Source organism: Gymnoscopelus microlampas, assembly GCF_963454915.1.
Source record: "Gymnoscopelus microlampas genome assembly, chromosome: 10".
Taxonomy (NCBI): Eukaryota; Metazoa; Chordata; class Actinopteri; order Myctophiformes; family Myctophidae; genus Gymnoscopelus; species Gymnoscopelus microlampas.
Window position 1 is genome coordinate 23,751,064 of NC_139947.1, and position 16,276 is coordinate 23,767,339.

Sequence of the window (16,276 nt, forward strand, 5' to 3'; positions counted from 1 at the left end):
TAAGCGCAACAAATCTGCTCCTAAAAACTGTACCTGTACCCATGTGCCCCCCACTGGCTTATACTTTAGGTATATAAAGTCTGTCAAACGTCCATAAACCTATTGTTACTGTAATCGGTATTGCCTTAAAGCGTATAAAGCAATTGACTTCTTTCACATTATGATTCTATAGCTTGGTCGATTAATTAGGATAGATTGGCTCGACAATTGACTGATTACTAAAGGCTGCAAATAATCAATCTCTTTCCTTTTCAATTTAACTGTATTGGCACGATTTATGAGGCTTAATACCTGACTAAACTAAATAATAATGTGGTCAATTTTATTATTTATTATTATTTAACAAACTTTAGTTGTTGGGGTATATTGCCAAGTACATTTGCACATACTTGGAATTCACCTTCTGCTTTTAATATTTTCTAAATATTTGGAGCAGTAGGCAGCTATTGAGCAGTGCCTGTACACGGCCATTTCGACACTAAGGTCCTTACATAGCAAGATGAATAAACAATCTGAAAATGTGTCTGCGACTATTTCATATCAAGCTATTAATTTGGTGATGCCTCATTGGTTGAAGCTTTTATTCATGGTGAAAAATCAACTTGGTTTAAAAAATGAATGATGTTGCTTTATCGCTGCATAATATTCACGTTCTGTGTGGATGTACTCATGAGTCATGACACAAACAGCCCTTTAAATTAATGTGAATTAATCGCACAGAAAAAACGCTCCTAGTGTGTAAGAACCTTAAGCCACCTTCTGGTTCCCAGACACATGCTCTAGCTCCTGAGCTACTGCAGCCTCAATAACTTTAACAGCAACTATAACTTTATACAGTAATTTAGGAGTCACTGATCATATTGGCCAATGTGCTGGTGTGGTCTACTGTATATCAACGCACTGAGGTTTTCATTACAAGCTCCTGGGATCTCGGTCTTGTGCTCTCCAATTGTAATTTTATCGATTTTCCTCTACTCGTTCAATCTCCGTACTTTTGCCAGTGGGTACAATCATTTGGGAACAAATTGAACTTTCTCAACCATCCGACGAACCGTTTAGTAACAGTGACCAGCTTTGAGCTGCCTCTGAGCTCACTGTTAGTCAGACACAGAAGAAATACTCGCTGGGGACCATCTCTTTGCTATGTTCTCTTGACAGAATTACTGGAGTTGTGACAAGTACTGTAGAGAATGTGTTCTGAAATGAATTGAGGTGATTGCCTCTTCAAGTAAAGTTTCATGTTGTTTTTCTTTCTCTGCGTCACAGCTGTCTGCCACCACCACCACGTCCCGTGCGGCCTTCATGCAGTGCCTTCGCTGGGGGGCGTTGTGCCCCTTCCAGGGCTCTGGTGACTGGAAAGGAGAAGAGGTGCAGCTTGCCCTGCAGGGTAGCGCCATGCCCAACCCTTATGGAGTCATGGTCTACAGTGCAGACGCGCCCACCACGTTTGAGGACCCTGAGCCAGGCTCAGCTCCAAGCACAGCTCAGGTACCACAGGCGAGTCGGGAGAGGTGATGGAGGCCAGCTCTCCCAACAAAAGAGTGGAGATATTTCACTATTTCATTACCGCACCGTGTTTGATAAGCCGCCTCAGCTATCAAAGGCCATATGTTTCCCTTAAGAAACAGACAAAGCGTTAGCTGATATTTAATGACATGTCATCTGTCATTTTGTGCAACTATCTTGGCAAACAATTTTGCCACGCTTGATTGCATGCCTGAAGGAGAGCCAGTAATAGTGGTGTTTTGGAAAAAAAAAGAAAAGAAGGAAGATTAGATTAAGTTATCAATTCTCTGCTGGCTCTGGCTGAGAGCTGTCTTATGTGCTAATGACTCTTTTTTTTTCCCGCTGCAGGAAGTCGGGGATGACAAAGACGTGGTAAGGTTCCGTCTGTGGTCCACTCTGGCAGGAAAGGCACTGAGCCCAAAGGCATCTCTGAGGACCCGGCAACAGCGGCAGCAGGAGGAGGAGCAGGCAGCACGTCAGAGGAGACCGCCCTCCTCGCCCTCGCTGGGTAAATATCATCATATATGTGCTGCAGCTGAATGTAGAGCCTCAGCCCAATTTTAGCGTGACAGCGTTCTAGGGGCGCATTCAGTGCTTTCCAGGAAAAGGCGTGGGGTGAAACTCACGCTTTCATGTTTTCCCGCACAAATAAAGAGAAGGGGTCCTTTTGAGGTTGATTTCTAAGAACAAAGGAAGCGGTGCTTCAAGTGATGTTTTCAGGCTCATGTTTGCTTTTGAAACCAGTTTAAACAGGCTTTATTTTCCTGACCTGAGATGATTTATTTACTGGACTTGAAGAAAAGTGTGGGTGTGTGTGTGCCCGCGCAGGAGGTGCATGGGGGGTACGAATGGATCGGGGAAGCAGCATACATACAGTACCTTACCTCAAAGTGCTCAGTGCTCACACAGCCGCAGTAATACCCAGGAGGAAGCTCCAAAGTTCTAAACAACATCCATCAAAACCCAGACCACCGGCTTCCGTGCATAATGTGGCCCCCACCTCCGCAGTGTTATCTCTATGGCACCACCTGCTCCCTGCATGATTAGTATGCTTCATGATTGGGGTCTGGGGGGTGGATAAAGGGATAAATTCAGAGGTAGGAATATCTGGAGAAGACCTTGACTGTCTGTTATGGCCCCTTGATCTTGAACAAGCTTGACATTGCTATCTTATGCTAGCTTCTGCTCCCAAACAGGAGCTGTGACGTAAACACAGACATCCACAGTATGTGCGGCTTGTTGCAACAACAGTGACATTATAGCATTCTCCCACCTCTCATAAAGGCATCGTCGTGTTATTGGCCAGGTTTCGCTCATAAAAAAATATTTTATAACTGTGTGTACACCACAGTATCACTGTAGCGAAAGTATATAGTCTAATATTCTCCCTCTGCTTCTGCAATGAAAGGTCTTTCACATGGGGGCCTTCAAGTGGCTTTCTTAGTTTTGAATCAATATGCCACGTCTATGCTCCATGTCTGTTTTATGGACTTAATGTTTGTTGAGCGCTGCACACAGACACTCAATCCCATTGACAACAGGAATAAGTTGAGTGAACCCCAGCCGCATGCCAGTTGATTTCCTAATGGTGTTGTTAGCTTATCTTTCTGAAATAAGAATTGTGTTTATTAGAGGCTATCTTTGTTAGTGGGAAAGGAAAGGCTCTTTGTCAAGATTATTAATGACATTTTAAGTGTCTTCAAAGGAGTACCCCACACAGTATTTCAATGGCTGGTGTTTAAGCAGATTTATATCATGAATCTCTGTCACTCTTTTGTCTCTGTGTCTTAAACACTTTGAACCTGGTGCCTAGGGGCATAGGCGAACATTAAAAAAAAAAAAGAAAATCTCCAAAATTGTGAAAATAGCAGCTCACAACACAAAGTATATAGGGCTTAAGTGGTTAATAAGTCATGACTTTTATCATTTCCCCTGTGTGTGTGTGTGTGTGTGTGTGTGTGTGTGTGTGTGTGTGTGTGTGTGTGTGTGTGTGTGTGTGTTGTGGTTAGCCAAGTTAGAATATTTGCATGCAAAAGATCTGTACGTGCTATCTTGGATGCCCCTGGGTATATTTGTACTATATGATGAGGAAGTACCAAATGTGGAAGAAAAGCGCATTTCATTTGCAAATAGAAAAGTATCGCTCCACCCCCCCACACACTCTCAAAACCAACCTATAAGTTATTCATGATACTTACTGACACTGATTGGGTTTTCCACAGCGGGGGAGTCAATCCTTGCTATCAAGCCATACATTTTCATAAATCTGGGATTTGACTCTGGGAACTCGTTTCCCGTTTATGTGACCATCATTGGCTTTGTGGCTAATGATAAGCTGAGATGAGGAAAATATGCAAAAGATCGTAATGCATCTGTCATAGATGCTCATTAATAGGTTTTAAGAACTTTTAACCTGGCATCTCTATTTTGAGCATGTCATCATAATACATTTTTTCCCCCCAAAATACACAAAAATAACTCTTTAACTGCCAGGGTTAAAACATCATCTATAGCTGCCCTAGCCAGCGATTTTCGAGCATTTTTACTAACCCTTGAAAAATCATAGAATATTATTCTTTACAACGATCCACCCGGCGATCGCCTCAAAAGACGTAGGGATGTCTCGTAGAATCGGGGGGGAAAAAGCTTGCCGTCGCGATAATCCGTTATGGGCAGTTGAATGAAGCAGAGAAAATTTGATTCATCGATTTTTAAAAATCCGATAATACTAAATGAAACCAGCTTCGTTTTGTTGTGATCACGTGAATTCTGGGTGTACTCTTCATCATCATAATCATTCACAGGCTGCGGAAGAGCGCCCTCTATTGTAAACCACTGAAAACACCACATGAGAATCTCGTCATTGGCGGTCTGAGCCTTGGAGTGTCATTGGTGGTCAATGAGTTAACTCTTTGCCTGCCGGATTCTGTTAAGGCGCAGCCTGCCATGGACAAGAAAGACGAGTTTTTTTTATTTTGAAAAAAATATTATTTTACAGAACCAGGACGTGATCCAAAGATTTACTGCTCTATTCACTTCCTGGTTAATTTATTTGGGAAATAACCTGTATCTCGGCTCCTGTGTTTTTACTATGTATTTTTGGCGCGACATGCTATTTTTAACAGCGGATATCAAGCGAACGGGAGGTCGCAATGACATTTTTTGTTTGTTTTTGTGGAGGCACAGTGAAACCCTCCGTGAATAGCAACCATCAGGGGATCGATCATACTGGAGATAAATATTCTGTGACTACTTGAAAAGGTAAGAAAATCAAAGAATCGCTGGCAGTCTGGGCCTTATTTAGTACTCTGGCAGTGAAAGAGTTAATAGATCTACAGGCACATCACGATAATTTAGCTTTTCATCATACAACAAAGTATAGGGCTGGTTAATGACACATCACCTTTATATATTTTTTCATAACATTCCCTCCAAAACTTCCAGCATCTTATGCAAGATTCCTCATCTGTCAAGAGGATGCATCCCATTGATTGCACACAGTTGCATGATGATGCATCCCATTGATCACAGTTGCATGTCAGTTCGTCTAATGAGAGTTATGCATACAGTACTGTACAGTATATGCTGCTTGCTGAAGAGCATAAGGAACAAAGTGCAATGGACATGTCAGAGCACATTGTGACAGAGAGCTAGACAGCACTGCTCCATGTCCTGTCTATGCGCGGTGTACTTTGAGCAGATGGGTGCTATAGCAAGTCACCTCAGGCAAGAGAAGCCATTTTCAAAAGGCCAGACAGTGGCCACCAGAGACAGCAAAAAAAGTGTGGGACTGAAAGTGAGATTTCAATATCACCATGGTTACCAACCAGTCAGCTTAAAGTCAAACTGTAACTAAAAAAGATGATTTTTTTTTCACTAACAGAAAGTGATTTTGAACCAGAAACATATTATATTTAATTGTTATAACTTTTTATTAAAAAACTTTCTAGTGGCATCTCCGGTCATCTCAATCCTCCGTACATCTGGTTATCTCACCAGCACTTTCCGCCCCCGCATCTTTCTTTAGTACATCCACATGAGGTAGGTGTAGGATGCAGCCCTCGTGATCGATGCCCATGTGTTGGCTCCCATAGCACAAGCTTGCTGGCTGGGATCTCCCACCGTCTGTGGCAGTAACTGGCCAGCCTCTTTCTCCTGGCTGCTACAGTATCTGTCTGAACCACAATAAAGATGGCGGCTCATCGTTTTCCAGAAATCCAGCATTGGAAATGCAAGTCTACAATGATATTAGATCAACTTCCCTTCACAACTTAATATCAAAAGTTTACAGGTGTAATATAGTGAGTGAAATCATTTACACATTCACATCAGGTATTATTTAATTAATTCATCCGCTGGTGCCAGCGTTTTTTACCTTGGTTTGACGATCTTTGGTGAGCCGCGGAAGCCACGACGTGCACGTGGATGTAAACAAAGAGTGTCTGGGGGGTGGGGGAGGGTCTTGTCTATTCACCATATTTTTTTCCCCCGCAATCGGCCATTGTGTTGCTATCGCCCATTGAATATGGCTTGTTTTCACCAAAAAAGATATCCTAATATACAGTAGGAGTGGATGGAAGTGATTTGGGATGACGTCACATCCGTCCATTCCTTCTATCAGAGTCGAGCAATCATTCCTAAGTTGCGTTAGGCCTCTTGTGGATTTAAAAAAAATGATGTACAGTGTGGCGGTCAACGGTTGGATTTGAAATGCCGTAGATGTACGTCAATGGCAGGAAATGTGTTAAGCTACCCACGAATAAATAATAATACGACAAGAGGAAACAAGTCTAACCACAGGGCTTCCCTGTGCAATCTGTAGCTATGGATAGCAAGTCACTCCATGTGCAAACATCCTTTTACATTCGGCTGCTACAGTGCATATATCTTGAACAATGCCTACACAACACCAATGATGAGCTAAGATGCTAATGTGATTTGTTTTAGTGGTGATGTTGCTGACCTGTGAATGATGTAAGTGTCAGCTGAGCTGTGTAGTTCGCTGTGATTGTTCTATGTAACGGTCTCAATACCAGCCAGGGGACAGAAGTTTTTGTTTGCCCTTAAAGTTCACTATTTTGTGTACAGCACCAGAAACCTACATTTACCTGCTTGCCATGCCTTAGGTAGTATAATCGGTAGTAGTTGTCACCACACAAAAATAAGATCCAAGGAGCAGGTAAAACGACAAACAAGTTATGACAGAGGCTCTCCCTGAGTGTGTGTGTGGCTGATTTAGCCTGTGTACGTCGATTAGCTCGATGCACAACAGGTGTCTTGTCACACCCAGCTCAGTCTAATTAGTTTAACTCAAGTGTGGAAACTGTCCAGTCTGTTCGTTCTGCATTTGATACCAGTGTGAACTGATTGTGACTGGGCTGGTGATATCCTGGGCAGTTCCGCACCACCCTCTGTAGAGCGATTGGCGGTTGGGGGCGGTGTGTTTCCCATACCAGGCGGTGATGTAGCTCGTCTGGATGCTCTCAATGGTGCTAGCTGTCGTATAATGTCCTGAGGATGCTGAATTGCTTCAGCCGCTCCTGAGGCAGTACAGACTTTGTTGAACCTTTTTTCCCTGCTTGCGTGGCCCACGTGAGTTCCCCCTTGGAGACGTGTACGGTGGGGAACTTGTTAGGAACTATTGTTTTAAATGCCGAGCTGTACCATACAGATTGGTTAAATAACTATTTGTTCAAATACAAATACATCTCGGTTTTCAGCTTTATGCCAGCATTGAATTGACTGAAATTACACTGACAGCTATCTAAAACAGATTGCTTAGATGTTCTACTCACTGTCTAGCATCTTTGTATCACAGCATTAATGCAGCATTTTGGCTTTTTGCAATTCAATCAACAACAACGCAATGGAAATAAAGATTGCATTGTGTTAGTTTCCCTGCTAGCACCTGTTATTGTTCCATTATATCTCTAACTAGGCTGTGAAATTAACAGGGTCTTCAGATATACAGCTCATTGGGGAGAAATGACGATGTTGCTCTGTTCACTGAGAAAATAATGAAAAAGAATAGTTTGTATTTAGCTACAGTACTATATGTGAGCAACAGAACAGGGCTTGGACATTGGATCTTTATATGGAAGGACAGGGGTTATGTTCTCAGCCCATTCCGCTTGTCTGGTCGTTATCGATATACTACAACTGGAGAATGGATGTGCCAATTTTAGAGAAAGTTGGTGGGAATGATCAGTAGAACAACATCTAAAAAATTATAATGTCCACTCCGTACACTGGATAGGGTCTGCTATGTTTATTGCACTCCAGGTTTTGTTCATAAGATCTTCACCAGGAATTTCCTGATGAAGATCATTTGATCAAAATGAGAGCTATCTTCCTTATTTAATGATCAGTAGAAGAGATGCCTGTTTTGTGTTTAAAATGTCAACGTTCAAGTTTTGGGTAAAAAAAAAGAGGGTCGTAAGGTCCAGGTCAAAATTAAATCTTTTCTCATTTTTCTCAGGTAGAAACGGCATATCTGACAATTGCACAACATTAGGTGTGCAGGTAATAAGTGGATTCTAAATCTTTCTAACAACTCTGTTTTTCCCCATCTCTCCTTAGGTCAGAAGCCGCCTCCTCTGGCTTCTCCTCCAGCATCACCTCAGGGCCCTGGGGTAAGACTCTCTGGCCTGTTTATTCTCACAGCTTTTGAACCTCCATGTGTGGGTCATATACTGTAGCAATAATGCAATCATAACTGCTTTGAACTGTTTGAAGCAAATTAGATGCCATGAGGACATGGTTCTGTTTGAAATTCACTGATGTATTTTTTCTAGATAAGATATGTTTTTCCCCCCTTCTGCACAGTCATTTGTTTTGTTTCTTATTCCACATACACTCTCTTAAAGTCTTTTTAAACGTTTTATAAAACTAGGCTTCGTGAATTTTACTGGAGTATATGAGGTATGCTCCTTTGGTAGAGGTACAGGCCAGAGGATCCTTTTGTATTCAGAAACAAAGAATATTTAAGTATATTTAAGATTACAGTGTATCTGTGCTTGCTGGCTGGATGAGTGAGCCAAGAGATCCTGTATTTCCAGCCACCATATAACTTGACATCTCCATTGATGTTCTGTCCAGTGTGCTGATATCAACCAAAAGCGGTCTAAATCAGTGGTTCCCAAACTTTTAACAGGCATGTACCCCCCTTATACACTCGACATTTTTAGCATTTTAGCATGCTGTGTGTGTGTGTGTGTGTGTGTGTGTGTGTGTGTGTGTGTGTGTGTGTGTGTGTGTGTGTGTGTGTGTGTGTGTGTGTGTGTGTGTGTGTGTGTGTGTGTGTGTGTGTGTGTGTGTGTGTGTGTGTGTGTGTGTGTGTGTGTGTGTGTGTGTGGGTGCGTGTGTGCGTGCGCATATGAGAGACAGAGACAGACAGATATGAAAAAAGGAACTAGCTGATTCAAGGTTACAATTGTAGCTTTTGCATGGCAGCACCCCTCAGTCAAGATGCCTACCCGTGACTCTGCATGCATTCAATCGCCAAAATAATTGTAATTAAAACATTTAACCAGATTGTCCAGTTAAGATTTATCACATACGTATCACTAATTAATAGATAGTGTAGGCGGGATTATGTTCCAGGAGAAATTAACAACCCTGCACTATTCACACACTGTTGGTTATTATATAGCCTAATAATATTCTATGAATTTTATCTCTTATCAGACAATGTGATAATATAAGTGTGTTGCTATGCTAGGGTGCGTGATTCATTCTTGGAAATGAGACTGCATTCAGCTACTCAACAGGACTGTTCGCATGCCCCATAGATCGATTCATGTACCCCCAGGGGTACTGCTAACCCTGTTTGACAATAGTTGCTCTACTGCAAATCCATCTTGACCATAGGGCTGGGCAATTAACCGAAAATATATTGAAACCAACATTAATAGCAAAAATAGCCCATCTATGATAATGTGACGTGTTGTGAAATCTGCTATTTTCACTATATTAAAAAAAAACTTCAATAATCGTAATCAAGGCAAACGTTTGAATAATCCTGATACTTATTTGAAGTCATATCGCCCATCAGTGCCAGGACCAAGTATACCACATCAGACAAAAGACTATTCCATTGTGTCTTACTTGTGGAAAGACCTGTGGACAAAGGGAATATTGTATTGTTTTGGCACAGTAATGTCTGAATACTGCCTCTTTTGAAAGAGCCTGCCCTCCGGAAATATTGGGTCTATTAAAAAGTGTCCTGCAGTGAATGTTCTACAGATCGTGTATGCAGCTGGCTTGTCTAGGCCTAGGGTGTGTGTGTGCGTGTGCGTGTGCGTGTGCGTGTGCGTGTGTGTGTGTGTGTGTGTGTGTGTGTGTGTGTGTGTGTGTGTGTGCGCATGTGTGCTTGCGTTTGTCTTTGCAGGTCTTTTTGTCTGCGTGTGCGTGTGTGTGTGTGTGTGTGTGTGCACGTACATGTGTGTATATGTGTGCTTGTGTGCACGTCCATTTTGCACGTGTATAGCTGATTGTGTATTGCTGTTTTGAGCATATCTGTGCTTGGCTAAGCTGGAATGGCATGAGGCTTGAGCGATGTCTCACCCTTAGTGGGGCTGTCGGTGTAGACTGGGACCTCTGATGAATGCTATTCTCTGCCAGGATGGTGCCTCGGTTGCATCTCACACACACACACACACACGCACACGCACATGCACATGCACATGCACACACACAGCCTCCGAGCAGAGAAGAGGGATCACCTGTGATTCACTGTTAGAACTATGGGCTATAATGAGTCAGTCTGCACTGCTGGCTCATTTTGATTAAGCTGGCCCACAGACTGTGCACCTGTAGCTGTCTGCTCTCTCTGCTCTACAAGACCAAAACACACTTGGACCCCGTGATATGCACATATGGTGTTGCAGATAAATAACTATTTTGTATGCATCACAGTAGAGTGTTATCTGTTCTCCCGAGTGCCCTACACAGTTTGTGTTCCTAATGTGGAACAATTATGAAATCTACCTTTTACACGTGAAACCTAGCCAAGAGTCTGTTACAAAAGGTGATAAAGAAATAATGTTCTCTCAAGAAGGGCTTTCATTGTTGGAGGTTCATAATCAATGCCCTATGGGGACATTCGCAAGTGACACAATTATAGCGACACGATTCAATATTACATTTTAATTTAAATTGAATAAACCACTTTCAACCAGGCATCACTGTTTTGGTGTGTCATTATAGGTGAACAAAGCAATATTGGTTGATTGATTAAAAAAACGAACTGTTTTAAGTTACCTGTGTTTGAAGATTGGTGCTGATTGAGGCCATGAGGTGATTCATTTAGTCTCTAATAGTTGGAATTTTATCATTAAAGAAGCTTGTGTTACAACTGAGAGCTACAGCTACATGAATACATGGATCAATATAGTTATGGAGCTCACCTCTTTTGTTTTATCATCTTCCTTTCTTTTTGAAGGGCAATTGATTCAAGTGTCTTTACCAGAGAGCCTGTGACGCTATAAATAAGATGATCATTATTTAGACATTTAATTAAATGCTACTGTATGTTTCCCTTAAATGTAGCGACAGCACTTTAAGATAGACATCTACTGAAGATGTTTGTCTAATGACGAGCAATAGGAATTCAAAATGTATTATGATCCAATAAAAGAGGATTCTTTGGGAAAATAATTAATGCTGCACTTTGATGGCATATATTATCTACCAGAACGAGAACAAGAGTCTTGGTGAAACAGTGAGTGGGTTTATTTACACTCTGAGAGAAGCCAATATAGTCTAGTAATTAAATAAATGTGGTGCTAAGGCTATCATTATCAACATCCGCGTGAATATTAAAATCGCATACTGTAATTACTTCATCAGTACTAAGGACTAAACTTAATAAAAACTCAGATAAACATTAGTATGGGCCAGGAGGATGCTATGATAGAACTGAATTGTCTGTAACTAGATGCTCGGCCCCGCTATGCGGGGCCTCGCGTCTAGCCCGCGGCCACGCCCACGTAGCGCCCGCGGCCACTTGGCAGCGCATATAAGTGGCGTAGCGTCATGAGGGCCAGTGGGGCCGTGGCTTAGTCAGTGAAGACCCTGTAGCGCGGATGATATGTGGCATAGAGGGGAAGATTTTAAATCTCCAGAGGAAACATCCGTGGGCTACCATTGGTTCAGCGATGTGTGCGGTCGCCCTGCGGCCCCTCCTCCTCGACCAATGTGCAGTATTGAGAGCCCTGACGTCACAACATTTGGAGCGATGGGCACTGCACTCTGGTTGGTTAGGGTACACCTACTGCCCAGGTAGAACCCACTTAAAGGCTGGATGGGCGAACCCAGTTAGGACCCGCCTCGGTCCCACATAAACGTGGCTAGTAGGGGCCCAGCTAAGGGCCAGGTAGAAGCTACTTAAACTCGCATGGGCATCGCAGTTAAGACCCACCTCGGCCCCACATAGAATTGCCTAGGTGGGGCCCACCTAAGGGCCAGGTAGAACACACGTATGTCCACAATGACATTGCCGACATGGGGTCCATATGGTTTAGCCCACCTTGAAACCATATGGGAACTACGCTGGCGTGCTGGCTGGAATGCAAATGCTGCATCATACTTGTAGTGTGTAGTTTGATGTTGTGTGTGTAACAGACATACCTGCAGTGTGTAGATCAATGTCCATATGAAAGTCAATGCCCAGCAGTGTTGTTTTTTCTCCAGCAGAGTTTCTAGTGTCTCTATCTCTCTCTGGAAGATGTTGCACATGAGCTCTGCAGCCGCACTGAGGCGCTCCAACACAAATACTCTGACATTAAGCTGCTTCACACAACAAACATCAGCACCACGCTGCTGTTTGTCCAAAAGACACAATATCTCCTCTCCCACCGACGTCATGTGTTCATTTATCGACAGCCGTACAGACTCCTTTTGACACATTTTACCTCGTTTATCCAGCTCTCACTGACTCTCCCCTAATACAGTGGTTCTCAACCTGTCGGTGGGGACCCCCCACAGGCCAATGTTAAAATGGTAGCACTTGTTCCTCAACATAGTGTGAATGTGCGTGCAAAGTTGACCGCAATCGGACGCTGCATTGATGATTTGTGGCATTTTGTTCTAAACGGGCCACTCCTGCAAACTTTAGATGTGAATTTTAGCCAATCGGGATGGAAGATGAAAAGTTAAACAGATCGGTCTTGAGCACATGACTATAGAGATCATGTGTACCGATTCGCGTGAAATGTAGCTAAAATTGGAAGTAGTAAAGAAATATGTTTTACATAAGTCGGCCTCCTGGTGGCGCTATAAAAGGTAGATGTGAAAAATGCAGGGCAAAGGTTTTTCCTTGACCTGTAGAGAGTGCACATACAAAGTTTTACACAGATTGGTGCAGTTATAGGTAAAAACACATATCGGGCTGTTATAGCGCCACCATGAGGCTGATTAGAAAAATCTCAAGTGGAATTTCTTCCTGGGCATAGTGGGAATGTGGGAGCAAAGTTGCACGGAAAGTGAATGCTGTGTTCATAATTTGAGGCATTTTGGTCAAAACGGAGCAGTCCTGCAAACTTTGTAAGCCATTTTTAGCCAATCAGGATGGAATATGAAAAATCTGAAGGACCCGTTGTTTTTAATGACTATAGAGATATTGTGTACCGATTTGCGTGATGTTTGGACAAAATATGTAGGAGTACTGTGGAAAAATGTGTTTTGCAAAAAGCGGCCTCCTGGTGGCACTATAACAGGGCCATGTGAAAAGAATGGGGCAGAGGTTCTGAATTGGCATCGAGGGAGTGTGTGTGCACAGTTTCGCTGCGATGAAGCCAACGATGCGGGAGATTAGCTATCCACAGACGGACGGACGGACAGGGGGTGAAACATACTCTCGCGCCATGCCTTTCGGCCTGGCGGAGACAATAAAAAAACGAAAGTAAAGGAAAAGACCATTACTGCAACAAAAGTAGTCAACAAACTGTACTATATTGGCCAAATTGTCAAATAATATAAGAGAGAGGCAAACATGTTGAAAATAGCCGATCTACAAGCTTACAGCGCCTCTCAACCAAGGGGCAAGGCTGAGATATTTACGATGAGGCCGACAAAATGGCCAGAGTGGCGCTGTTTTACCCTGCGCCGACCTGTGGGTTCAGAAAGAATTTATTTTAGCGCAAGTGAATGGGTTTTTTGACAAACTTTAGACTAGATTTTCTTACTGTAATAAAAATTGTCATAAATTCTATATGCTTCCAGTCGCTAGTTTAAAGTCTCCTTTCAATCATCAGGATATGCGTTTTGCTAAATTATGGTTCTATTTATTATAAAATTGACGATAAAGTAGGCTATTCTCTAGGAGGGGCGGGATGATTTGATTGACACGCTACACAACCAATAGCATTCATTCCCCGCCCCCCCGCTCTTGATTGACAAGTTACCCAACCAATAATGGTCTGAACTCATTCTGACGCGTATTGAAAGATGGCGGACCTACAGTCTTGCAGCAAAGGCTTCATTTTCGGTCTGTAGAAAGCAGCGGAGGGGGTTTGTCCATCTCATTTATACAGTCTATGCTCTCAACGTGAGGCGTTTTGAGCTTGTAGATAAGCTATTTGAGCTTGTAGATAAGCTATTTGCGCAATATTGACTTGTGGAACGGAGTCAAACAAAATGGGGGGGGGGGGGGGGGGGGTCCGGGACTGGACTAACTGAGCAGCAATAATAACATTCGGCGCACGAACGTGCATTGTTGACAAAGTGATTGCACAGCCGCTGCAGGCATGACAGCGACGTTAGTGTTAGCTACATGCCAGCTATCACAGCTCCCTGTCCGTCGTTGCTGCGACTGAATGTGATGGCTACAGCAAGCTCTCTGCGATGCCATTGTCTGGAAACTGCTCCTGGCATGACACGACCAATGAGAGTGAGCGCTGTCGTTGTTGCTAAGATACGGTGGCGTCTCTGCCCCATAGCTTGTAGATCTCTCACACATGATTGGCGTAGGCTGCGTTGCCAGGTCTGACTGTTTGTATAAGCGATTTTGGGCTTATTTGGGTGCACTTTTGGGCTCGTTTCCATAGACCACGGCAGTGCTTATTTCTTTCCCGTGACCGATGTGGCAAAAGAAGGTGCAAAACGAACCATCCGGAAGTAAATTGCGAGATGAAATATCTAGCACTTTTTGATTATTAGAGAAGGAGACACATGTGAAGGTGGAAAATGAAATGTAGGAGATTATATAGTTTTTCATGAGCGATTTTTGTAGCAAGTTGTGAGAGAATTGGGCCACTCCTGTGGGTGGGGGGCTCAATAGAAGCATTGGGGTTTGAAAGGAGACACTCTCTGTTTGAGTGGTAGGATGTTTTCCAGGTTGGGTGTGAAACGCTACTGTAAGTACAAGGCTTTCAAATTTGTTATAATTAAGGTCTAGGGTTGATTGGTATGCTTGAGTTGAAAACCGTTGCAATTCCACCTCCTTGGCCGGTGTCTGGAGGAATGTGAGTGTTAATATGACTGGGGAGAGCAGATGCATGTAGACTATACTTTATGACAAGATAGATCAATATAATAGTCTGATTTTAGATCGTTTGTGATGTTTAATTCTTATATGTTGTTGAATTATACCAGTGGTGGTGTTCCATTTTATGTATAACTCTTCTATTTACTTTTCCTTAAACCCTATATACTTAGATGACCGGGGTCCCCCAGAGCTTTATACTACAGTAGGTCTGCTCCTTCTATACCATGATGTACAGTAGATTGTCACATGTTCACCCCCAGAATAGGGAAGCTACGGTTCATGTGTTTAAGTGTTCGGGGGACAGACACAGTTTCTGTGAAGTTTTGGGAGGGTATATGCTCTTATGGAAGCACATAGAAGCATGCACCTCTGAATCTCTGCCTCTTGGTCTCGAATCTGGCATGTCTTTGGCTTCTATCTATAAAGGCACTGTGTGTGTGTGTGTGTGTGTGTGTGTGTGTGTGTGTGTGTGTGTGTGTGTGTGTGTGTGTGTGTGTGTGTGTGTGTGTGTGTGTGTGTGTGTGTGCGTGCGTGCGTGCGTGCGCGCGCGCGCGTGCGTGCGCGCGCGCGCGCGCAAGCGAGGTTGCAGGTTTTACAATCTTGGCTTGTGTATCGCCGAGGACCCAAGGGAGTGCAGCGCCGAGTGGGAGGTCGGTTGGATTAGTGCTTGTCCAGAAATTATAAATCCACAAATCTGTATCTCTGTGTCTCTGTCTGTGTCCCTTTTATGCCCATTTATGGAGATCTCTGATGTCATCAATATGACGTCATAGCACTGATGTCTTTGTTTCAACTGGTATAACAGTTATTGCATATTTGGAGTGGTTGATACTTGCTATCCCAACGGGCATTGCCGTAGTACTAAACTAGATTATCAATGCAAAGATGATACATGGAGTGATATTTCATGTCTATGCCCGATGCGATGGGTATACTATGTATTATAATACATATAATACATAGCCTACATACATATAAAAGATACATACAATACAAGTATACAAATACATGAATACACAGATCCCTCTCCCAGCCACACCACCAACCAATGCACCACCAACCATCAACTGTTAAACAGCCATTCAAATCCATTCAGAACCCTATAAGTGGCTGGTGTGAATACAACAGAGCAACATGTTTTCCACGATTCAAGTGGCACAATTAGTTGTATCGCGTCCATTGTGAATGCACCTTTAAAAGTACTTAACAGTATTAGGCTTTATGATTTATTTATAATATTAGGTGCTCACATCATATTGTCAATGTTCAAGGATCCGGTTTCAG

At 43.0% G+C, this 16,276-nt stretch overlaps 1 protein-coding gene across 1 annotated transcript in view; it reads left to right on the top strand.

Annotated features, from left to right (window-relative positions):
• nphp4 (nephronophthisis 4) overlaps positions 1-16,276 on the top strand; it is a 118,192-nt gene that overhangs the window by 23,774 nt on the left and 78,142 nt on the right. Inside the window, exons 3-5 of the mRNA XM_084069349.1 lie at positions 1,267-1,488; positions 1,855-2,014; positions 8,086-8,138. Of these exons, the coding sequence (XP_083925475.1) occupies positions 1,267-1,488; positions 1,855-2,014; positions 8,086-8,138 (435 nt within the window). The remainder of the gene's footprint in view (positions 1-1,266; positions 1,489-1,854; positions 2,015-8,085; positions 8,139-16,276) is intronic.